Source organism: Anolis sagrei, chromosome 6 (genome assembly GCF_037176765.1).
Source record: "Anolis sagrei isolate rAnoSag1 chromosome 6, rAnoSag1.mat, whole genome shotgun sequence".
NCBI lineage: Eukaryota > Metazoa > Chordata > Lepidosauria > Squamata > Dactyloidae > Anolis > Anolis sagrei.
This window is the reverse complement of record NC_090026.1, coordinates 124633525-124658789: the sequence shown is the minus strand read 5'-3', so window position 1 is coordinate 124658789 and position 25265 is coordinate 124633525. Positions and strand designations below refer to the sequence as shown.

At 41.9% G+C, this 25265-nt stretch overlaps 1 protein-coding gene across 1 annotated transcript in view; it reads left to right on the top strand.

The window, feature by feature from the left end:
- Nucleotides 1-25265, top strand: part of OXSR1 (oxidative stress responsive kinase 1) — a 135889-nt gene that overhangs the window by 11846 nt on the left and 98778 nt on the right. The window contains exon 2 of the mRNA XM_060783362.2: nucleotides 17076-17188. Coding sequence (XP_060639345.2) covers nucleotides 17076-17188 — 113 coding nt within the window. The remainder of the gene's footprint in view (nucleotides 1-17075; nucleotides 17189-25265) is intronic.

The window sequence follows — 25265 nt, the reverse complement described above, 5'->3', positions numbered from 1 at the left end:
TATTTGACTCTCTGGAAGAATCGTCTTCTGGACAGCTTTTTCGATGTTAGTTCGCCTTCTGGGTTTTTGAGAAGTAACTTTTTAAATACAAAACTTATGAAAATCTCTGACACAGAAGCTGCTTTTTACAACCTCCAAAGTCTCTTATTGAACAATAAATCATTCATTTTAAAGGGATTGATTTTGTCCTTTGGGGGTTGTAGTTGCTGGGATTTATAGTTCACCTACAATCAAAGAGCATCCTGAACTCCACCAGTGATGGAATTGAACCAAACTTGGCACACACAACTCCCACGATCAACAGAAAATACTGGAAGGGTTTAGTAAGCTTTGACCTTGAGTTTTTGGAATAATTGTTAAACTACATCCAGAGAGCACTGTGGACTCAAACAGTGATGGATTTGGACCAAACTTGGCATGAATACTCAATGTGCCCAAATGTGAACACTGGTGTAGTTTGGGGAAAATAGGTCTTGACATTCAGAAGTTGTAGTTCCTGGGATTTATAGTTCACCTACGATCAAAGAGCATTCTGAACTCCACCAATGATGGAATTGAACCAAACTTGGCACACACAACTCCCACGATCAACAGAAAATACTGGAAGTGTTTAGTAGGCACTGACCTTGAGTTTATGGAGTAGTTGTTAAACTACATCCAGAGAGCACTGTGGTCTCAGACAATGATAGGTCTGGAACAAACTTGGCACGAATACTCAATGTGCCCAAATGTGAACACTGGTGGAGTTTGGGGGAAAATAGGCTTTGATATTCAGAAGTTGTACTTGCTGGGATTTATAGTTCACCTAAAATCAAAGAGCATTCTGAACTCCACCAACAATAGAATTGGGGTAAAATTCCAACTCAGAACCTGTGTTTTCTGATGGTCTTTGGTGACCCCTCTGATAACCCTTTGTGATCCATATGGTGGTCTGACCTCCCGGTTGAGAAACGCTGAGATACTGGAAGACATCTACTTTGTTAGCTGATATATGATAATACCATTAGTTTTTGGAAGAAGTGAGTATTCCTTGCCTGAAAGAAAACGCTGTGAAATTCATAGGGTTGTCACAAGGTGACAGGAGACTTGAAGGCCCATATGTATACAAGATGTTGATTTTAGAAGCTGCCATGGGTTTCCCTCCGGGAAAAAGGCAGCAAATGAATGAATGGAAGGCAGGAGTTGGCTCAATAGCCCTAGGAGTCTCTTCATGAGCCTACAAAATAAGTGTTGAAACACTGGTCTCTCCCTTATATCATCACTGTTGCTTTTCTGTCACTTCCCAGAGTATGTTACACTTGCTGTCAACACCAGAGTTGGTCCCAGGCTGACAGGATAAATATTTAAGAAGGGAAGCTGTGTTGCGTTGGGTCCGGCCAGTACCCGATTCCTTCTCGCATCTGCAAAGTCCTCCATTCTGGTTTCGATACGCTGTTCCGGTACCCTCCCATTCACATTGCTGGCTCTCATAAATGAGTCAGGCAATTGTGGGTCAAATTCCACTGTCGGTGACACTCTCCGTGTTTTCCTTTTGGGCCTTGCATGCTTTTCAGGTGATCCACTGGGATTTCCCTCCTGTGCAATAGCTGAATGGGAGATTGGTGTCATTCTGCCTGCCTTTGTCCATAAATCACAATACAAATATATATTTTTTTCATGCCTGGGTTGGTGGAGGAAAGAATAACTTAAAAAGAGAGGTGTGTATTTCACTTATTCTAATGTCCAAGTGTTTTGGACTTCCACTTCAAAATGGGCTGTTAGGAATGGCCAAAGTTTGCCCATGCCTGATCTACACTGTATTAAGCTCTTGGGATGCATCCACACTGATGAATTAATGCAGTTTGACTCGACTTTAACTGCAGTTGCTCAGTGCTATGGAATCCTTATGCCTGAAATAAAGTGGAGAAACACAACACGGAGATTTAGAAAATACAACCATAGGTGATCATGTTCTACCTAAGCGTCCTGATACAAAGCATTCCTATTCTATGCATATAGTCTGTGAGTCCGCTTGGATTCCTCCCCTCCTTTAAACACGTATTGTAAGAGACACCATCCTCTCTTTTGGTCAAGTTCATAGATAAATACTTTGCAAAAACTCATCTGCATGCCATGTTAAGGAGGAAAGGGGGGGGGAGCCAAAATTCAGCTTTTAGAGAACACTCAACTCATATCACAACATGGTGGATTAATTATCTTCAATGGAAAGTGATTCACCCTGACGTTTTGGAAATCATGGGTGGAACAGTGGTGAAATGTTGCATACGTGGTTCTTTTTAATCTGTTACTCAGTCTTCCCCTTATATTTTCTGTGTACCTCGATACAACAGAACTAGAAGCATTAATTTATTTTTTTAAGTAATGAGAAGTTTATATATTAATAATCTGGTGTCAGAGCAAAATACCCATCAGAGGATTCTGTAGAATGCAGCAATGGCAGTTAAAGTGGTGACAAACTGCTATAATTTTGTGGTGTGGATAGCCAATTTATTTCTTTAGGTTCTTGTGGGTTTTTTCGGGCTATATGGCCATGTTCTAGAGGCATTTTCTCCTGATGTTTCGCCTGCCTCTATGGCAAGCATCCTCAGAGGTAGTGAGGTCTTTTGGAAGTAGGAAAATGGGTTTATATATCTGTGGAATGACCAGGGTGGGACATAGGACTTTTGTCTTGCAATGTATACATAATAAAAATACAATTAAAACAAATGACAAAATCAATCTCCCCAACTCCACCAGTATTCAGATTTGGGCACATCAGGTATTTGTGCCAAATTTGGTCCAGTGAATGAAAATACATCCTGCATATCAGATAATTACATTATGATTCTTAACAGTAGCAATATTACAGTTAACGAATGAGCAACGAAATTAATGTTATGGTTGGGGGTCACCACAACATGAGGAACTGTATTAAGGGGTCGCAACATTAGAAAGGTTGAGAAACACTGATCTATAGGACTTTGAAGACTGAGGTTTTAATCCCCCCTCAGCCATAGAAACCTACTCGGTGACCTCAGGCCAGTCACACTTTCTCAGCCTCAGAAGAAGCCAATGGAGAACCTCTTCTGAACAAATATTGCCAAGGAAACACCATGATATGTCAACCTTCCAGTCTCCATAAGTTGGAAATGACTTGTAGGCACATAGCAGCAGCCTTTTGTGAGAGGAGCCCATTTGTCTGTGGAGTGAAATTCTGGATCGAAGCCACGGATTTAATGTGTTGGAAAGTGTCGTGGGATTGGAGGTTAGCTATTTTTGGCAATCTCGCTTGCACGAGTGCTACGGAGGAGTTATCATTCTTGTCCATCTTGATTTGTATGTGGTCTTTAAAAAAATACAGTCAATGGAATAATTAGTAGGAAAATTCCCATTCTTCTCTTAGGCTGTTTCCCAGTAACCATTTGCTGGTCCAAATAAATGCTTCAAGGTTCTACCGGCTGTTAGGAATGGTGGGAGTTGAAGTCCAAAACACCTGCAGGGCCAAAGTTTGCCCATGTCTGATCAAGATGGTTTGGAGGCTCCTTCTTTGCAGGTTTTTAGACTGAGTTTGGATGGCCATCTGTTGAGAGTACTTGGATTGTGTCTTCCAAAATGACAAAATGAGGTTAGATTGGATAGCCTTTGAAGGTCCCCCAGATTCGCTGATTCTGTGTGTGAAGTATAGCCATCAGTATGGAATATTCTTTCTCCATCTACTAGATTACTTCTTTGGGTGTCTAAGCCTTGGGTTATTATTTGTTTTGGAAAGTTTGGTAATATTCGTTTGGTAATGTGTAACACTATTCATTTGAAAAAAGCCAGTCTTTGCTTTTGTTTTGTATGTATACTCCCATTGGAAATTGCATAAGGATGTGGGTGAACTACAATTCCCAGATTCCCTGGGCAATCTTCCCGAAACCCCTCCAGTATTCACAGTCGGCCATGTTGGGTCTGTGAGCCAAGTTAGGTCCAGATCTGTTATTGAGGAGGTTCAGAGTGCTCTGGATGCAATGTGAACTACAACTCACACGCAGGTGGGTCATTCCCTCCCCAGCCCCCTCCAGTCTCTTCAGTTGCTGATCAATTTCTCTGTTTGCTGTGTGCCATAGGAAAGGGTTAAGAGAGAGTCATTGGGTGGGATCATGCAAATTCCACAACAGTGGAATTGATGCAAGGAACCCTGGGATGCCCATTCTGGAGGAAAAACAGAACATCTAGGACACGGGTCCTCAAACTAAGGCCCGGGGGCCGGATACGGCCCTCCAAGGTAATTTGCCCGGCCCTCGCTCAGGGTCAACCTAATTCTGAAATGACTTGAAAGCACACAACAACAATGGCAACAATCCTATCTCATCATCCAAAAGCAGACCCACACTTCCCATTGAAATATTAACAAGTTTATATTTATTAAAATTATTCTTCATTTTAATTATTGTATTGTTTTAAGTGATTTTTGCATTACAAATAAGTTATGTGCAGTGTGCATAGGAATTCATTCATGTTTTTTTCAAATTATAATCCGGCCCTCCAACAGTTTGAGGAACTGTGACCATGTTTAAAAAGTTTGTGCACTCCTGATCTAGGAGATGAAATGGAAACCCCGAATGGAAACCTTCACTGGGGTGGTGGTCAGGATGGTGTTTGGGGAGGGTATTGGCAGGGATTGCGAGATATGTTCATGTTGTTTATTTGTTCAGTTGCTTCCAACTCTTCGTGACCTCATGGACCAGCCTACGCCAGAGCTCCCTGTCGGCCGTCACCACCCCCAGCTCCTTCAGAGTCAAGCCAGTCACTTCCAGGATCCCATCCATCTTGCCCTTGGTCGGTCCTCTTCCTTTTTCCTTCCATTTCCCCCAGCATCATAGTCTTCTCTAAGCTTTCCTGTCTTCTCATGATGTGGCCAAAGTACTTCATCTTGGCCTCTACTATCCTTCCCTCTAATGAGCAGTCGGGCTTTATTTCCTGAAGTATGGACTGGTTGGATGTTCTTGCGGTCCAAGGTACTCTCAGAATTTTCCTCCAGCACCACAGTTCAATAGCATCTACCTTCCTTCGCTCAGCCTTCCTTGTGATCCAGCTCTCACATCCATAGGTTACTATGGGGAATACCATTGCTTTAATTATGCAGAACACATCATGTGATGTGTGGGGCTTGACAAATGCAAGGCTGGAGTTAAAACTGCTGGAAGAAACAACCTTAGATATGCAGATGATACTACTTTGATGGCCGAGAGTGAGGAGGAGCTAAGGAGTCTTCTAATCAAGGTGAAAGAAGAATGTGCAAAAGCTGGGTTGCAGTTAAACATTTAAAAAAAACAAGATTCTGGCAACTGGACTGATTGATAACTGGTAGATAGAGGGAGAAAATATGGGGCAGTGATATGTTCATGGTGCCCGCTATAACCTGAAATGCCCTTGGAGGAAGGGCTTTTTGTGTCTTCTCAGCACTGGGAGTTGAAGCTGTGGTGGAAGCAGGAGGCTGTCTGTGTAAATGATCACCTGTGCCGCATACACACATAGAGATCACTTTTGTATGTACGGATAGATAGATAGAAAGATAAATTAATTAACAATTGTGTCTGAATATTCAAACAGTACAGGATATGATTAAGGACCCAATAAAGAACATATGTAATCCATTGAAAGCAACATCATAGTTCCTAAATGTTACCTGTAGGCTCCTTCCTTTTCCTCCAGTTTTTAATTAGATAATACTGAATTTCTTCAGGAATGTTCGACTTGTAGAGCAAATGACTTTCACCCCACCTCTATCCCTCTTATCTCCTTTGCACCACTCCCAATAGCTTGCATTTCCCCTCCCACATGTCCAACTGAAAGTCTACTAAAGCTCAAGCTGTGACAAATTCAATAGACTTTATTAAGGAGCCATGGTGAGCTGGTGTTCCTATGTCAATGGCAGTAATAGTGAACATAAAGCAACCTTCTCGGTATCTGCTCCCAGTCTGTGGAACTCCCTGCCACAGGAGGGTAAATTGCAGGCAAAACCCTTCTTACTTCAACTTTTAATGGGTAATTGAAAACTTGTCTGTGAGAGGGCCTTCAAGGTCAATGCCCGCCAAACCCTTCCAGTATTTTCTGTTGGTCATGGGAATTCTGTGTGACAAGTTTGGTTCAGTTCCATTGTTGGTGGAGTTCAGAATGCTCTTTGATTGTAGGTGAACTATAAATCCCAGCAACTACAACTCACAAATGGCATAATCAATCACACCAGTATTAAATTGTGGGCGTATGGGGTATTTGTGCCAAATTTGGTGCAGTGAATGAAAATCCATCCTGCATATAAGTATTTACATTAGGATTCATTAACGGTAGCAAAATTGCAGTTATGAAGTTGCAACAAAATAATTTTATGGTATTTATTTATCATGTCAGGAGCAACCAGACATTTGTATTACATTTTTAACAAAAGAAACAAACTGACAAAACCCAAAGTTTGCAAGCTTGGTAGTTGATTAAATGTCCTTTGACCAGTATCTGGCCACTTGGAGTGCCTCTGGTGTTGCCGCAAGAAGGTCCTCCATTGTGCATGTGGCAGGGCTCAGGTTGCATTGCAGCAGGTGGTCAGTGGTTTGCTCCTCTCCACACTCGCATGTCGTGGATTCCACTTTGTAGCCCCATTTTATGGTTGGGGGACACCACAACATAAGGAACTGTATTAAGGTGTTTTGGCATTAGAAAGTTTGTGAAACACTGGCCTAGAGTTTTTTTAGAGAGACTATTTCCTTCCAAGTGTGAGAAAATGAAACTACAAATATGGGTTCTGTGGTTCAGGGGTTCTTGCTCTACTTAGTCTTCAGATAATTAACATAGCTACTATTGAGTATTAAAAGCTGTATTATTTCTTCTTGAGAGTTCTGGTTGCTTGTGTTCCCGTGAGCCAGGAGTCTAGTGTAATGGCACAATTGAAGGCAAAAAAATAAATAAATCTCATGTAGTCTCCAACATCTGGATGCATTGCCAACTCCTTTCTCAAATTAGTGAAGTTGCCAGTTGTCGTACTACAAACCACACTGATGCAAATGTCCTTGGAAAGGAAGCAACGTTGTGTGTGTATGTGTGTTAAGAAACAACTTCCTCGCGGCTGGTTCCCTGCTTGAAAGGCACCCACGCATGGCCCTTGTGTTACTCCAGTGGGCACCGTGCCATCCTGCCTCTGCTGTTTGCTGAACACTTTGGGAAAAAATATGAAATAAAAGAGAGGAAAATCCCTTGTGGAAATGTCCTTCCTCTATCTACGGCACCTTTTAAGTGCGGGCAAAACAAATAATATGAAACAAAAATCTTATTACTCAGCAAGGGACTGAGTTTTTTTGTTCTGTTTCCAAGTTATGTGTTATATCTCTGTCATGATCTGGGATTAGCTTGAAGTGAGTAACAGCTGTGGAGTTTCTGCAGGCTTGGATCCCTCAAAAGAGAAGAAGGCAGCTGCATAAATATAAGCCGACTTATCTTTCTTTCCTTGTCTCCTCTTGTGTGTACATTCTATGGGCTTTGTTTGGGTGAATGGCGATTGGGTGAATGTACTCTATAATATTGGATGCACTTAGGCTTCTCTCGTTTATTTTCCATTTTTCAAGCAGAAGAAATACTTGATGAACCTCTTGTTGCTGTTTACCTTCAAGATATTTCTGACTTGTGTTGACACTATTAAGGGGTTCTCTTTGAAAAAATTCAGAGTGGAAGTTTCCTTTGCCATCATGAGACTGAGGGAGTGTGATTTGCCCATGGTAGACTGAGTGACTTGCCCACAGTTACCAAGTGGTTTCCGTGTCGAAAGTCGCATCTACACTCTGGTCCTTCAGATGTTTTGGACTTCAAGATCTCTGAGCATTCATCAAAGTAGCTGAGGCTGCTTGGAGCTGAAGTCCAAAACACTTGGAAGACCACAGTTTGGAGAATGTTATATGTATTGTTGAAGGCTTTCATGGCCAGAATCACTGGGTTGTTGTAGGTTTTCCAGGCTATATGGCCATGTTCTAGAGGCATTTTCTCCTGACGTTTCGCCTGCATCTATGGCAAGCATCCTCAGAGATAGTGAGGTGAGGATGCTTGCCATAGATGCAGGCAAAACATCAGGACAAAATGCCTCTAGAACATGGCCATATAGCCCGGAAAACCTACAACAACCCAATATTGTTGTATCCTAAATGCTGGACACAGACATGACATGACTTTTTATTTGTTTTTGGGGCTCCAGCTGCAAAAGGAATAATTGAAACCCTGTTAGTATTTTAAGTTGGACAATAAAGGTTTTGTGTACCACGTTTGGTTCAGAGCCATCAAGCCATGTAGGAGTCTTTGTAGTTCAAACAAACATAATGATTTGACTTTTATATAGACAGATATTATCCTTTGCCTAGTCATCTATGTTGAGTGAATAGAGTTTCCAGATGAGAACTGCCAATGAATTGATTTATCGTTCGAAGGCATTTCTGGTTCATAAGAGTAAAATGAAAACCGGCTTAGTTCCAGCAGTTTTTCTTCCATATGAAAATTTTGGAGACCCAGTAACCTGAGAAGCAAAGGCAATGAGCATGTCATTTGTTACTGGCGTCTTCAGCAAAGACAGCTGGGGGCGATTAATGTGGAATGGCCTGGCATTTTGTTCTGATGGCCGCAGAGAGACTACAAGATACCTCTACCTCCATTTTGGGGAATTAACACTGGATGGTTTGGCTGGCCCTCCTGATTAGGTCAGGGAGGAACCTGGCCAGAGGGGAATGGAAGGGATATAATTGCCCGTTTTCAAATGGCAAATCTAATTTGAACATGTTAATCATGCTGCAAGTAAATGCACAAATGTGGCAAGGCGCAGAAGGCTCGTGTCAGTCTCCTGAGATGTCAGTAGCCGGACGGGTGGAGGTAGCAAAGATGCTCTAGAGAGTTTTGTATATTTGGAAATTGGATGTACCTGGCTCCCCTTCCAGGATAAAGAAGCCTGTCTTCACTCATGCCCAGGAGGTTCTCAAGGGATTGTGGAAAGGCTCTGTTCTGTGTTCAGAATAAATGTTTCCAAAATAACACTGTATATTTCAAGATTTTGTGAAGAATGGATAGGTGTGTTGTATTTGCTGCTGTCATGTGGATCACGAAGTTAGAGATTTTATTATGAAAGTCAGCATCATGTTGTGGTCGCGTTTTTGGATACAAGAGTTTGAATCCTCGGTTTGTCATGAAATCTACTTCTTTGTCAGATCTAATGAAACAACAAATACAAATCTAAAGATTCCATAGGATGAAACTATATAACTTAAAGCAGACTGTTATACATCTGTAGGACTCTGCACATCACAATTCAAATCTCTGCTTGGCCATGAAACCCTCTAAGTAACCTTTGTCAGAAATATTTAAAAATTAACTAGGTATTTTTAATTACAAAAATGTGAGTCAAGTACTGAAAGGGTTAAATGGGTGCTATTTATTTATTTATTTATCGTGTCATCAGCAACCAGACCATTGTATTACATTTCTAACAGAACAAAACAAACAAACAGATTTAAAAAACACACAAATTTTGCAAACTTGGTAGCTGATTAAATGTCCTTTGACCAGTATCTGGCCACTTGGAGTGCCTCTGGTGTTGCCGCAAGAAGGTCCTCCATTGTGCATGTGACAGGGCTCAGGTTGCATTGCAGCAGGTGGTCAGTGGTTTGCTCTTCGTGAATTCAACTTTGTAGCCCCATTTCTTAAGATTGGCTCTGCATCTCGTGGTGCCAGAGCGCAGTCTGTTCAGCGCCTTCCAAGTCGCCCAGTCTTCTGTGTGCCCAGGGGGGAGTCTCTCATCTGGTATCACCCACGGATTGAGGTGCTGGGTTTGAGCCTGCCACTTTTGAACTCTCGCTTGCTGAGGTGTTCCAGCGAGTGTCTCTGTAGATCTAAGAAAACTATGTCTTGATTTAAGTTGTTGACGTGCTGGCTGATACCCAAACAAGGGATGAGCCGGAGATGTCTCTGCCTTGGTCCTTTCACTTTTGGCTGCTACTTCCCAGCGGATGTCAGGTGGTGCAATACCGGCTAGACAGTGTAATTTCTCCAGTGGTGTAGGGCACAGACACCCCGTGATAATGCGGCATGTTTCATTAAGAGCCACATCCACTGTTTTAGTGTGGTGAGATGTGTTCCACACTGGGCATGCATATGCAGTAGAAGAGTAGCATAGCGCAAGGGCAGATGTCTTCACTGTGTCTGCAATGGGTGCAATGACTCAGCTAAAGATGTAATTCACTATAAGCAGGTGTGCCTGTAGCTTAGTATGCCTCAGTGTTTGTTGCCCTCAGTATGAAGAGGCTTCAGTCTGAGAGAGGCCTCAGTGTGAGGTAAACCTCAGTGTCAGTATTATTATTATTTATTTCCCACATTTCTAACCCACCCTTCTCAACCTCCGAGGGGGGAACTCAGGGCGGCTTACACCAGCAACAATTTGATGCCACAAGATAATACAAATATAAACAAATATAGCAACAGTTTAAACCAGTAAATAGAACATCAGTAGGCCTCAGAGTTAGTAGGCTTCAGTGTGTGAGAAGCTTCAGTGAGAGAAGCCCCAGGTTGAAGGCCTCATGTGTAAAGCTCCAGTGTGAAGACTACTGTGTGTAAAGGGCTACTGTGTGAAGCTCCTGTGTAAGTTTAGTGTGAGAAGAGGCTCTGTGAGAGTGAAGCTTTTTATCTGCATGGGAAAGAAGCCCAGCATGGAAGCAAAGAAGGAAGTATAAAGGACTTTATTTGTGTTATGGAAACCTTGTTCTTGTGAATAGTGCAACCATATTATTTTACTATAAAGAAAAGCCTCCTAATGGAGATATAACATTGGTCTGTGTGTTTTTGTTCATTTTATCACTTTTGGCTACTGTTGCTGGGCCACACTGCTCCTAATAAGTTACTTTGCTTTACATTTATGATGATGGTCATTTGTTCATAAGCCCACTCACCTAACAACCTTTGTCATGTCACACTTTCTCAACCTCAGTGGAAGGCAGTGGCAAATGTCTTCTGAACAAATATTTATTGCAAAAACAGCTTCCTTAGGTCAGAACATCTTGAAGATACACATTTTTATTAAAACATTTGCATTTGCATTCTTCTGTGTCGAAGGATCTCATATATCAAATATAACACTTCAGACATGAAATATCTCTCAATAATGCTTTTGATGTGGTCCTCACTGGTATTCTCATCCCATCCCATTTCTGGGTTGGGTTGTTTCCCCATCCTCTGTTCTGACTCAGGCTGTGTGTCATTCCATCTCTAGTCTCGAGCAATCCACAATGGAGAGTTTCATTTTCATTGAATAAATACAAAATAAATACAAAATGGTAATTAAAAAGACCATTCTGCTGTGAAGGAACATCACCAATATATTACTGCCAAGCCCTTCACTAGTTTGCTTTGGGTGACAGAAACACAGAGTTGGAATTTTGAGTCTCTACCTTCAGGAATGCACAACTGAAGCACTCCTGAAAGATGCCCAAACCTCTATTTAAGTTGTTTCAAAGATGGAGAGTCTGCGTATTCAGAAGAAGACCTATAAGTCACTCGATACACCTTTGCAGAAGCATTCGAGAAGCTCGGCCTCTCATTGAACATTGAGAAAACCAAAGTGCATTTCCAGCAGTCACCAGCCAATCCCTCTGCAATACTAGAAATACAGCATAATGATGCAATGTTAGAAAATGTTGACCATTTCCGATACCTTGGCAGCCACCTTTCCACAAAAGTCAACATTGACACTGAAATACAACACCGCCTGAGCTCTGCGAGTGCAGCATTTTTCCAAATGAAGCAGAGCATGTTTGAGGATTAGGACATCCATAGGGAGACCAAGGCGCTTGTTTATAAAGTTATTGTCCTCCCAACCCTGCGAAATGTGGACTGTTTACAGATGTCACACTCAACTCCTGGAAGAATTCCATCACGTTGCCTCCGAAAAAGCCTGCAAATCTCTTGGGAAGACAAGTGGACAAATGTCAGCGTGCAGGAATAAGCAAAGACCACCAGCATTGAAGTGATGCTCCTATGCCATCAACTCAGCTGGACTGGCCACATTGTCCAAATGCCCGATCACAGTCTCCTAAGCAGCTACTATACTCCTAACTCAAGAACGGAAAACAGAATGCTAGTGGGCAGGAAAAGAGATTGAAAGATGGGCTTAAAGCCAAACTTAAAAACTGTGGCATAGACACCGAGAACTGCGAAGCCCTGGCCCTTGAGTGCTCTAACTGGAAGTCAGCTATGACCAGCAGTGCTGCAGAATTTGAAGAGGCACGAATGGAGGCTGAAATGGAGAAACGTGGCAAGAGGAAGAAGATGCATCAAGCCAACCCTTACCGCAGTAGTTCTCAACCTGGAGGTCGGGACCCCTGAAGGGGTCGCGAGGGGGTGTCAGAGGGGTCGCCAAAGACCGTCACAGACAGTATTTTCTGCTGGTCATGGGAGTTCTTTGTGGGAAGTTTGGCCTAATTCTATCGTTGGTGGGCTTCAGAATGCTCTTTGGTAGTAGGTGAACTATAAATCCCAGCAACTACAACTCCCCAATATCAAGGTCTATTTTCTCCGAGCTTCACCGGTGTTCACATTTGGGCATATTGAATATTCATGCCAAGTTTGATCCAGATCCATCATTGTTTGAGTCCACAGTGCTCTCTGGATGTAGGCGAACTACAACTCTAAAACCCAAGGTCAATGCCCACCAAACCCTTCCAGTATCTTCTGTTGGTCATGGGAGTTCTGTGTGCCAAGTTTGTTTCAAGTCCATTGTTGGTGTAGTTTAGAATCCTTTTTGAATGTAGGTGAACTATACATCCCAGGAACTATAACTCGCAAATGTCAAGGTCTATTTCCCCCAAACTTCACTAGTGTACATATTTGGGCATATTGAGTATTTGTGCCAAGTTGGGTACAGACCCATCATTGTTTGAGCCCACGGTGCTGTCTGGATGTAGCTGAACTACAACTCCCAAACTCAAGGTCAACGCCCACCAAACCCCATCCTCCCATCCCAACCCCACCAGTATTCAAATTTGGGCATATTGGGTATTTGTGCCAAATTTGGTCCAGTGAATGAGAATACATCCTGCAGATCAGATATTTACATAACGATTCATAACAGTAGCAAAATTACAATTATGAAGTAGCAACGAAAATAATTTAATGGCTGGGGGTCACCACAACATGAGGAACTGTATTAAGGGGTTGCAGCATTAGGAACGTTGAGAACCACTGCCTTACCGGGACCGCCTTCCACTTGGAAATCGATGTCTTCAATTTGGAAGAACATGCGGATCAAGAATAGGGTTCCACAGTCACTTTTGTATCCACTATCAAGGCACTATACTTGGAAGGCCATCATACTAGGACAACGAGGAATCGCCTAAGTAAGGAGAGTCTGTTACCATCCAAGGCAGTCTTATTTCACAATTAAGTGGTTCTTACAGTTTTTAAAAAATTATTTTGCGAGCACTTTTACTTTGCCTTTCCCTCTTGCTTTCCATGCTTGATTTTGCTTTCCATGCTTTTCTCTTTGTGTCCCTTCCTCCGGTTATAAGTTATCTTTAGATGAGGATAAAGACATCTGATCTCTGCTCTTGTTAGTGGGGAATTTTGAGGGCCGTGTTCTTCCAGAGCAAAGCGCCAATTTGCAGGCAGCCTCTTGTCCCTTTAAGCGTTTTCTAAACATCAAGCTCTCTGGGCGGGTGTTTGAGATGCACATATTTTATTTATGTATCACATGGATTTTTTCCTTCAGGGAGTAGTTCGTATTGAGTTTCCAGAACATTTCCCATCTATCCAGTTTGCTTGTCCACCCCTTTACCAGTTTAGTTTGGTTTTTGAAAGGATTTTGGAAAATCATGAATATGTTTCCTTAGCATTCAAGACATTTGACATTCAGAAGCTTCAGAGTGTTGTCTCATGATATGCCCAAAGTACAACAGCCTTGGGTTTAGTCCAGTAGTTCTCAACCTTCCGAATGCCATGACCCCTTAATACGGTTCCTCATGTTGTGGTGACCCCCCAACCATAAAATTATATTTGTTGCTATTTAATAACTGTAATTTTGCTACTCTTATGAATCATAATGTAAATATCTGCTCTGTAGGGCGTAATTTCATTCACTGGACCAAATTTGGCACCAATATGCCCAAATTTGAATACTGGTGGGGTTGGGGGGTTGATTTTGTCATTTGGGAGTTGTAGTTGCTGGGATTTATAGTTCACCTACAATCAAAGAGCATTCTGAACTCCACCAACGATGGAATTGAACCAAACTTGGCCCACAGAACTCCTATGATAAACGGAAGATACTGGGAAAGTTTGGTGGGCATTGACCTTGAGTTTTGGAGTTGTAGTTCACCTATACCCAAAGAGTACTGTGGACTCAAACAATGAAGGATCTGGACCAAACTTGGCACAAATACTCCATATGCCCAAATGGGAACACTGGTGGAGTTTAGGGAAAGTAGACCTTGACATTTGGGAGTTGTCATTGCTGGGATGTATAGTTCACCTACAATCAAAGAGCATTCTGAACTCCACCAACAATGGAATTGAACCAAACTTGGCCCACAGAACTCCCATGATCAACAGAAGATACTGGGAGAGCTTGGTGGGCACTGACCTTGAGTTTTCAAGTTGTAGTTCACCTACACCCAAAGAGCACTGTGGACTCAAACAGTGAAGGATCTGGACCAAACTTGGCACAAATACTCCATATGCCCAAATTGGAACACTGGTGGAGTTTAGGAAAAATAGACCTTGACATTTGGGAGTTGTCATTGCTGGGATTTATAGTTCACCTACAATCAAAGAGCATTCTGAACCCCAGCAATGATAGAATTGGGCCAAAATACCCACACAGAATCCCCATGACTGACAGAAAACACTGTGTTTTCTGATGGTCTTTGGCGACCCCTCTGAAACCCCCTCGCGACCCCCGTAAGGGTCCCGACCCCCAGGTTGAGAAACACTGGTTTAGTCATTTAGGCTTTGAGTGATAACACTGTGTAACATGAGTTTTGTTCCTGGGTTATAAATATAATTTCCCTATTGTTCTTAATCTTTAAAACTTGGGGAAAGTTTGTTAAACTGCAGCACCTTTTGCTATAGTTTTTCAATGAATATCTCATTGAGTCTCAACCAATTCAACATAGGGTTGCTGTGAGTTTTCTGGGCTGTATGGCCATGTTCCAGAAGCATTCTCTCCTGACATTTTGCCCACAACTATGGCAGGCATCCTCAGAGGTTGCGAGGTCTGTTGGAAACTAGGCAAGCGAGGTTTATATATCTGTGGAATAATGTCTCTCGAGACGCATCCATCCTGCCAGCATATATGTTTTAAAGTCCTGTTTCTGTCCTGCCTTTCTCACAATACCGATACTATTCTAAAATACCCTTTACTATGAGTTTGGTCTCAGTAATAAGAGTTCGGCTCCTTCTGAGGAATTTTACAATTTAAATTCCATAGCAACGTAGTCATTTCAGGAATTGCAGCTATGCCTTTTATTAACATTTTTCTTGGGCAATCCTGGAAGCTCTAGCTCATTCAGCCTGGAAGAATCACTGCTAGCTGCTAGGACTGATATTTTCTTGTATATTTTGGAGTCTTATGGTTACAAAATAAAAAATGAAATTGTTTTCTACTCTTGTTCAGTGCGGGGTGATATGTGGATTAAAAGATAGAACTGCAGAGATGCTGGCAGAAGCCAGTAAAGGTGGTCTCAGTGGTGATCGGCACACTGGGCGCAGTGCCTGAAGACCTTGGTCTGCACTTAAAAACAATTGGCGCTGACAAAGTTACCATCTGTCAGCTGCAAAAGGCCACCCGACTCAGATCTGCATGCATTATTCGCTGATACATCACACAGTCCTAGATACTTGGGAAGTGTCCATCAATCATATTACTTTTTGCCAACTTATTATATATCAAAGTGTATATATTTTTAAACTATTTCTTTAAGTTGCAGTAAGTTTTATTATGTAAAATGTATTATTTTATTCTGGGCACCACAATTCAAGAGAGATATTGACAAGCTGGAATGTGTCCAGAGGAGGGTGACTAAAATGATCAAGGGTCTGGAGAACAAGCCCTATGAGGAGCGGCTAAAGGAGCTGGCCATGTTTAGCCTGAAGAAGAGAAGGCTGAGAGGAGATATGATAGCCATGTATAAATATGTGAGAGGAAGCCACAGGGAGGAGGGAGCAAGCTTGTTTTCTGCTTCCTTGGAGACTAGGACGCGGAACAATGGCTTCAAACTACAAAAGAGGAGATTCCATCTGAACATGAGGAAGAACTTCCTGACTGTGAGAGCCGTTCAGCAGTGGAACTCTCTGCTCCGGAGTGTGGTGGAGGCTCCTTCTTTGGATGCTTTTAAACAGAGGCTGGATGGCCATCTGTCAGGGGTGATTTGAATGCAATATTCCTGCTTCTTGGCAAAATGGGATTGGACTGGATGGCGCATGAGGTCTCTTCCAACTCTTTGATTCTATTATTCTATGATTCTATGTGTGATCAAATATAAAAGCCAGGATAGTGATCTTGTTTGCTGTGTACTAATCCTGTTGTGTATCAAATAATAATAATAAATAGAGTAAAATAATAAATGTAATAATAATAATAATAATAATAATAATAGAGTAAAATAATGGAAATGTAATAATAACAGCAATAATATAATAAAATAATAAATGTAATAATAAAAATAGAGTAAAACAATAAATGTAATTATAAATATAGAAAATAATAAGTGTAATAAAATAATTGAGTAAAATAATGTAATAATAGTAACAAATAGAGTAAATAATAATAATAACAACAACAACAATAATAACAATAACAGAGTAAAATAATAAATAACTTGGTCTCAAGTATAAGCCAAAGGGGGCTTTTTCAACTTAAAAAGGGCTGAAAAACTTGGCGTATACTTGAGCATATATGGTATGCTGTCCGCAGATATATTTGTACTGACAATCATCAAAATGAAATAAAAATCCGAATGCCAATGTTTCAAATGTCCCAGGAACCACCCTACATATATCCAGCTCTTGGCTAACCTTGTGTTTTGTGTGTTTCTTTTCCTTCCCAGGGAGCGGAGCCACAGCCGTTGTCCAAGCAGCCTATTGTACGCCGAAGAAAGAGAAGGTGGCCATTAAGCGGATCAACCTTGAGAAGTGTCAGACCAGCATGGATGAGCTCCTGGTACAAATATTCCATCAATGTTGTTGCACAATTCATGTAGGGTGTGTAAATCACTGTGGCACTAAGCTGGGGATGGAGCCCCCTCTGTGCAGGCATTTGGTAAACGCTTAGCAGTTGCCTTGGATTTCTTGCCTTTCTTTCTTTCGTTCTTTCCCTAAGGACAAAGTTCCAAGACATTGTGGAGGTAAAAAAGTTTGGAAAACAGTTCATTTGATGTGTAGTGGTTTCATTTTATTTAGTGGGTTTTCCAGAGGCGGGCTTAGAATTTCTCTCTTGACTTACATAGGGAAAGGGTATGCCACTAATGGTGATAGGTGGTTCCTTATATGTTAGTAACATTTGTATTCTGCCTTTTTTTGAATGAGCATTACTGTTGCACTCCCAGCCTGAGAACTACCTCTGTACTTAACACACACTCCAGTCCAAGGTAAAATAGCAAAGCAGTTTATTGAAGAATATATATAAAACCAATTCAGCAAAAAGTATTAAAAAACCAAAGTGCAAATATCAAGAATAATCCACAATAATCATAGTACAGGAGTAGCATCAAAAACCAGGAATACCAAAGCAGAATAAATCCAAAACATGAGATTCAGGAACAGGCCTCAAACTTTGGAATCATGAGATATGAACAAAAGGAAACATGAAACTAGAAATCCCTTCACTTGACAGTGGTTCTGTACTCAAACACCATCTGCTGGGCTTGCTAATATAGAGAGAAAATCATGCCTTCTCCCCTGAGAAACGGATAAGGACTTCTTGACCTTTGTAAACCCTCCTGGGAAGCTCTATGTTGATGGAATGTAGATCTCCTATCTAACTGCTCATTAGTCTGTCCACCTAGACTTTTAGTTTCATCCAATTAACTCCGATCTGTTACTGAGCTTGCTTCCTTATTAAACCTCCTTTCAGGAATGTGGCTTTCAGACACAGATCGCTCATTTCCAGGGCTTAAAATCTCTTCCTGGCTCTCCTGCTGACTTTACGACTCAGAATCCCCAGTGTCATCAGAATGACTAACAGGCCTGGAATCCCCAGAGAGATCAGGTACAAGCACAATCAAAGGCTGAACTATAACAGTTACCTGTCCTATAGAAGAGCAACTCAAGTTGTGATCCCAGAAAGAAAGACAGAAAGAAGTGGTTGGACACTTCTTGACCTTTGTAAACCCTTCTGAGAATGGATATAAACCTTGTGCTAGTCCTTGCCATCTTGGGGCTAAAAAAGTGCCCTGTTAGTTTTCCACAAACCTTTGATTATTAATGCCTCTATTTTTCCACTATCCAACTACTTCATAGATAGCAGATTAGTATAGTATTATATTAATTATCTGTATGCATGTACCTTCAAGTCACCTGTCGACTTATGGTGACACCATGCATTTTATAGACCTTTCTTTAGGAATATTCAGAGGTGGTTTTAGCCATTCCTTGCTCTGAATATATCCTACAGTACCTGATCGTTGTTAGCAGTCTCCCATCCAAGTATGAACCAGGGCTGAGCCTGCTTAGCTTCCAAAGCTTCCTGGTGATTTTAGGATGTTTAGGCCTTATTATATTACAGTTAGTGGTCCCCTCGTAGTGCATGGGTTAAACCGCTGAGCTGCTGAACTTGCTGACTGAAAGGTTGGCAGTTCGAATCCATGGAGCGAGGTGAGCTCTCGCTGTTAGCCCCAGCTTCTGCCAACCTAGCAGTTTGAAAACATGCAAATTTGAGTAGAACAATAGATACTGCTTCTGCAGGAAGGTAATGACGCGCCATGCAGTCATGCTGGCCACATGACCTTGGAGGTGTCTACGGAGTATGCTGGCTCTTCGGCTTAGAAATGGAAATGAGCACCAACCCCCAGAGTTAGACACAACTCGATTTAATGTCAGGTGAAACCTTTACCTTTACCTACATTATAGCTGGCTTTTCATATTCATGGATTCAACCATGCACAGCTTGAATGAATGAATGAATGAATGAATGAATGAATGAATATATATATAATTCCCAAAAGCAAACATTGGTTTTGTCGTCTCATATAAAAGTTAGCATTTTACTACACCGTTTAGAGCATCCATAGATTTTGGTATCCACGGGGGTTCTGGATTCAAACCCCTACAATTCTAAAATGCTATTCTAATTTACTTTTAAAACTTTTGAATGCTCATGCCCTTTGGTCAGAGAAATTACCCAAAAATAATGATATATTTTATTTGCTACTGGGCTTTTTTAAAATAGTTGCTGAATGTGTCTTATGGTGATATGATGTGATATGGGGATGATCATGAGTTGCCACACCAGGTAAAACCTATCTGTGGCTGTATCTACACAGTAGAATTAGTGCAGTTTGATACCACTTTAACTGCTATGGCTCAATGCTGTGGAATCCTGGGAGTTGTAGTTTGGCGAGGGACCAGAACTCTTTGGCAGAGATTGTGAAAAGACCATATGAAACTACAACTGATTTCAAATCAGTAGCCTGACCCATGAAATTGGATGCCCCCCATGTCATTGCATGGCTCTCTTTCCCGGCCCTCCCTGAAGCAATCACACACAGATTATTGGAATTCTGAACTGAGGCCAATTTGTGGCTCAAAGGGCCATTCAGAAGGCCCTGCTGTAGGAAACATAGATGAAGCGCCTTCTAATTAAATATCTTAATCTCCAGTTGACCCATTCCTCCGAAATGCCGGCTATTCCATGGGCTCATGAATGAGACGGCAGATGAATTGCTGTTTTTCTTCTTCTCAAAAGGTTCCAATTAAGGGACCCTATGGGCATGTTGTTCTTTGTTTGCCGGGCTTTTGCCGGAGGAAGCAAACTCGTGATTTTGTCCTACCAGCGGCTTACATACAACTGACAGAAGTTTTGAGTTCTGGGTTTGCATCCTAGCATTGCTCTTTCCAGTGATTTCTAGGTAGAACCATAAAGTTGAAAGGGATCGCGGTCCAACCTCTGCAATCACAGGAATCAACAGTTCTTTTATCTCCAGGCGGGTTTTGTTTTGATATCGAAGCCAGAGATGGTCTCAAGGAAACACTGGTTTTAAGAAGACTGGAAGAGCCTGGCTGTATTGGGCCAAAGGTCTATTTTGTTTTGTCTCCTAGCAGTAGCCAGACGAATACCTCTGGGGATCATAGAATCAGAGAGTTGGAAGAGACTTTGTGGGCCATTCAGTCCTACCCCCTGCCAAGAAGCAGGAAAACTGCATTCAAAGCACCCCCGACAGATGGCCATCCAGCCCCTGTTTCAAAGCCTCCAAAAAAGGCTTTGTTTTTGTGGTTGCTACAAACTATGCTGAATTGGAGATATTTATTGAAAAACTAGAGCTAAATGTGTTGCAGTTTGACCCAAAGTTTTTGCAGTTTGCAGTTTAATATTTTGTTTCCATGTTTTTATGATAGACCCAATTAGGAAATTACATTTGTAACCCAGGAACAAAAAAGGTGTTACATAGTGTAAGAATTTATTTATTACCTGTCTAGCCTTGTTGCTTGAGGTGGGGTAAAGTAAAAGTAAAGGTTTCCCCTGACATGATGTCTGGGGGATGGTGCTCATCTCCATTTCTAAGCCAAAGAGCCGGCGTTGTCTGTAGACACCTCCAAGGTCATGTGGCCAGCATGATTATATGGAGCACCATTACGTTCTTACTGAAGCAGTACCTATTGATCTACTCACATTTGCATTTTTTTGAACTGCTAGGTTAGCAGAAGCTGAGGCTGACAGCAGAAGCTCACACCGCTCCCCAGATTTGAACCTGGGACATTTCGATCAGAAGTTCAGCAGCTCAGCGGTTTAATCCACTGTGCTGCTGGGGGTTCAACAAAGATTCTGTACAGTAGTTGAAAAAATATGGGCTCATTTTCTTTTACTATTTTCCAATATTATTTTTACTGAGAGTCAAGCCAGATAAAGGTATAGGTAAAGGTTTTCCCATGACATTAAGTCCAGTCGTGTCCGACTCTGGGGGTGGTGTTCATCTCAATTTCTAAGCTGAAGAGCCAGCATTGTCCGTAGACACCTCCAAGGTTAAGTGGCCAACATGACTGCATGGAGCGCCGTTACCTTCCCACAGAAGCGGTACCTATTGATCAACTGACATTTCCATGTTTTCGAACTGCTAGGTTGGCAGAAGCTGGGGCTTGTCGTGATGAAGATGAATGTAGATGCTCACAAAAGTGGAAGCCTTTTGCCTTTGACCAAGGAATAAACTCAGTCATTGTCTTTTGCAGACTTTATAAAAGAACATATATACACACACATACAGAGTCCAAATGTTCTCTTTGAGATACAAACCTTGTAGAACTCCAAACTCCTTCCAGCGAACTCCTCCAAATGCACAGCTCCAACAACCTACACCAACGACCCACCTCCAGCAACCCACAGAAAGGAGTAGTACTTTAGTTCCTTTATTATCCTAGCAGCTGTCCCACCCTGGCTGTAACCACATACTGTTGGCCAGGTGGTTTGGCTCGCTCCCTGCTGCATTGATCCTTGCACCACTTACTGCTTGCTACTTAGGAAATGAACTCTTAACAGGGCTAACAGTGGGAGCTCACCCCGCTCCCTAGATTTGAACCACCAACCTTTCGGTCAGCAAGTTCAACAGCACAGCAGTTTAACCTGCTACGCCATAAGGGGATCTCAAGGCGGGGGTACAACATGGTTAAAAACTACGAAAGGAAACAGAACACTATTAAAATACATATTTATTTGTTTATTTACAGTATTTTATACTGTTTTTCTCACCCCTGGGGGACTCAAGGTGGTTTATAACATACTAGCTGTCCTCTGCCCAGTCTATGTATATGTGTTTTGTGTATATATATATATGCATATATGTGTTTGTGTATATATGTGGTTTTGTGCATGCGTTGTAATGCATTTTTTGTTTTTGGCTTTTTAAGTCTCTTCTGCTGTGTTTTTCAGTGTATTTCTGAGTGATGGTCACTCATAGGCCTCATAGGAGTATTGTGTCCAAATTTGGGGTCAATTCGTCCAGTGGTTTTTTGAGTTACGTTAATCCCACAAACGAACATTACATTTTTATTTATATAGATTAGCTGTCCCCCTGCCACGCGTTGCTGTGGCCCACACTGTGTATATGTGTTTTGTGTGTATATATGTCTGTATATGTGGTTTTGCACATGCATTGTAATGTATTTTTTTTTTAATTTTTTGGCTTTTTAAGTCTCTTCTGCTTTGTTTTTCAGTGTTTTTATGAATGATGGTCAGTCGTTGGCCTGATAGGTGTATTGTGTCCAAATTTGGTGTCAATTCATCCAGTGGTTTTTTGAGTTATGTTAATCCCACAACCAAACATTACATTTTTATTTATATAGATAATAAATATACACAGGTAAAACAGAAATTAAAATTTCCCAATAAAATGCATGAGTCAAAACTGGCTGGATAGGCTGCAGTGCAATATAGCCCTTTAGCAAAACCGTCCATCCTACTGCGCAGAAGGGAGGCGAGTGAAAAGGGGACTGAGCGGCTGCCTCTTTTGCAACCCGGCTGGCTATTCATGTCCTGCTATCCTTGCAGCTTATGGTGCCGCGCGGTGCTGATCAAGGGGAGAATCCAAGCCCAGTTGCCAGCTTGCAACACATTCCAGCCCGTCTCCAGGCAACTAAATCCTGGCTTTTGTGCAGCATCCAAAAGCCCTGCCCTTTCCACCTGGGATGCAGGGATGGAGGTGGGAAAAGGAAGAGCAAGGTGGGAACAAGGGGACAGAATAGTGAGGTGACCAAAAAGGAAAAAAAATAATCAGCTTGGTCATCAGCCTGAACCACCAATCCTTTTTTATCCTTTCTAGTCTGTGTAAGGCAGGCACGGGCAAACTTCAGCCCTCCAGGTGTTTTGGACTCTAACTCCCACAATTCCTAACAGCCGGTAGGCTGTTAGGAATTGTGGGAGTTGGAGTCCAAAACACCTGGAGGGCTGAAGTTTGCCTCTACCTGTATAGAGCTAAGGCTACCTTGTTAACTGTGGTACAACTAACTGATTAATACATCTTTAAAAAAAACAACTTTTCCATAGTTTGTAAGTCCAAACATCAATTTCTGCGGACAAAGGGAAGGCTCCAAAGAGTGGAATGCAATATATCATTGCGTGTCAAGAGCAGGTTCAGAGAGAAGCAGCAGAAGCGGCCCTTTGAGAGTTTGTATCGTCATTTTTCTCCACTTCGCTGCACTTTTCAGGTGGCTTTCAGCCAATTAATAAGACTAATCACCTGCCAGCGTAAAAGGGAAAACTCAAGTTGATTTATTTTCCATACCACTTGGTTTGCCTCATTGCCAACACCTGTTTAAGCCCCCGTAAGTGCCTTTTTGAGATGCTGAAGAGGGACAGGTTTCACCTTTGTTAATATTGATACAAGGCGCCATGAACAGAAATGGTGATTTACAAAGAAGTACCGTTCTTTCATTCAAAGAGAAGACGTTGCTACTAATCTTTATATAAATTGCCATAATAACGCACCAGGGTCAAAATAGCTTGAAAATGTGAGTAGATCAATAGGTGCTTCTTCAGCGGGAAGGTAACTGCACGCCATGCAGTCATGCTGGCCACATGAACTTGGAGGTGTCTACGGACAACGCCGGCTCTTCGGTTTAGCAATAGAGATGCGCACCCTCCAGTCAGGTACAACTAGATTTCATGTCAAAGGAAAAACTTTACTTTTTGTTTTAAAGGTAAATTCAGATTTTATGCCATATAAATCCACCTTTCATTTCCCTAGGAGGGTTTTTGCCTAGAGAAAAAAGGGTTAGGTATCTTGGAAATGCTTGACCTTAATTCTCTGTTTTAAAAAAATCTCCAAATATCCTGGAGAGGCCACATGACCTGCTGTGACCCTCACACCTTGTTGTCATGCATCAGTTTGCAGTGACAATGTGTTTATAATTAAAACAGGCAGGCATTTCTCAATGAATGCCATCTTCATACACACAGCAGCAGGGGTTTAAATTTAGAAGGCTGGGAGGTGCCTGCCCTGGGGATTAGTGTGGGAGATTTAGTTTGGAAATATGCACGCAGTGACTCAAGGACACCTTGGCCGTCAGGCAGGGCAGAGGGGGAAGGAACAGCGGTGCACTCTTTGATTTGTTTAATTTGTGCCCCGCCTGCCTCCTGCTGTTGGGCTTAAGGTGGGCTATGAAAAGTTGAAGCCAATACAGGCAGTCCCCAAGTTATGAACAAACCTTCTGTAGGTTTGTTCTTAAGTTGAATTTGTTTGCAAGTTGGAACAGGTACATTTTTAAAAGTGTAACTCCAGCCACACACACACACAGTAATTCTATCCCATCCTTCTCAACACTCAAGACAGCTTTACACCTAGGCAACTATTCAGTGCCTTAAAACAATGTACTGTAGAGTTTTGCTTATGCAACATAAACGGGCCGGCAAGACGTTGGATAAGCGAAAATGTCGGATAATAAGGAGGGATTAAGGAAAAGCCTATTAAACATCAAATTATGTTACGATTTTACAAATTAAGCACCAAAACATCATGTTTGACAACAAATTGACAGAAAAAGCAGTTCAATACACGATAAAGTTATGTAGTAATTACTTTATTTATTACATTATTCAAGGTGGGAAGCAGACTGCATTGGATAATACAGAACGTTGGATGAGTGAAGGTTGGATAAGCGAGATTCTACTGTACAATTCAAATCATAACCCGGGCCGTTCCAATAGTCATTTCACATAATTCCATATCCATCTATTGCACTACAATTATTCTCCAAAGACTTGATCCCAAAGCCACGTTTTCACTCTCTTTCTGAAGGTCAGGAGGGAGTGGGCTGATCTAATATCACTGGAGAGGGAATTTCACAGACGAGGTGCCACCACTGAGAAGGCCCTGTCTTGTTCCCACCAGTTACACCTGCGAAGGAAGTGGGACCGAGAGCAGGGCTTCCCCAGATGATCTTAATCTATCTCCAGGGTGGTTCCTAGGGGGAGATACGTTTGGACAAGTAAGCTGGGCTTTGGATAGCATAGGTAAGGGTGAACATCCTTGTGGAGTTTGTTTTACTGTCTCTGCTCCTGTTCAGAAGATTTCACCTCAATTTCCATCCCTGTG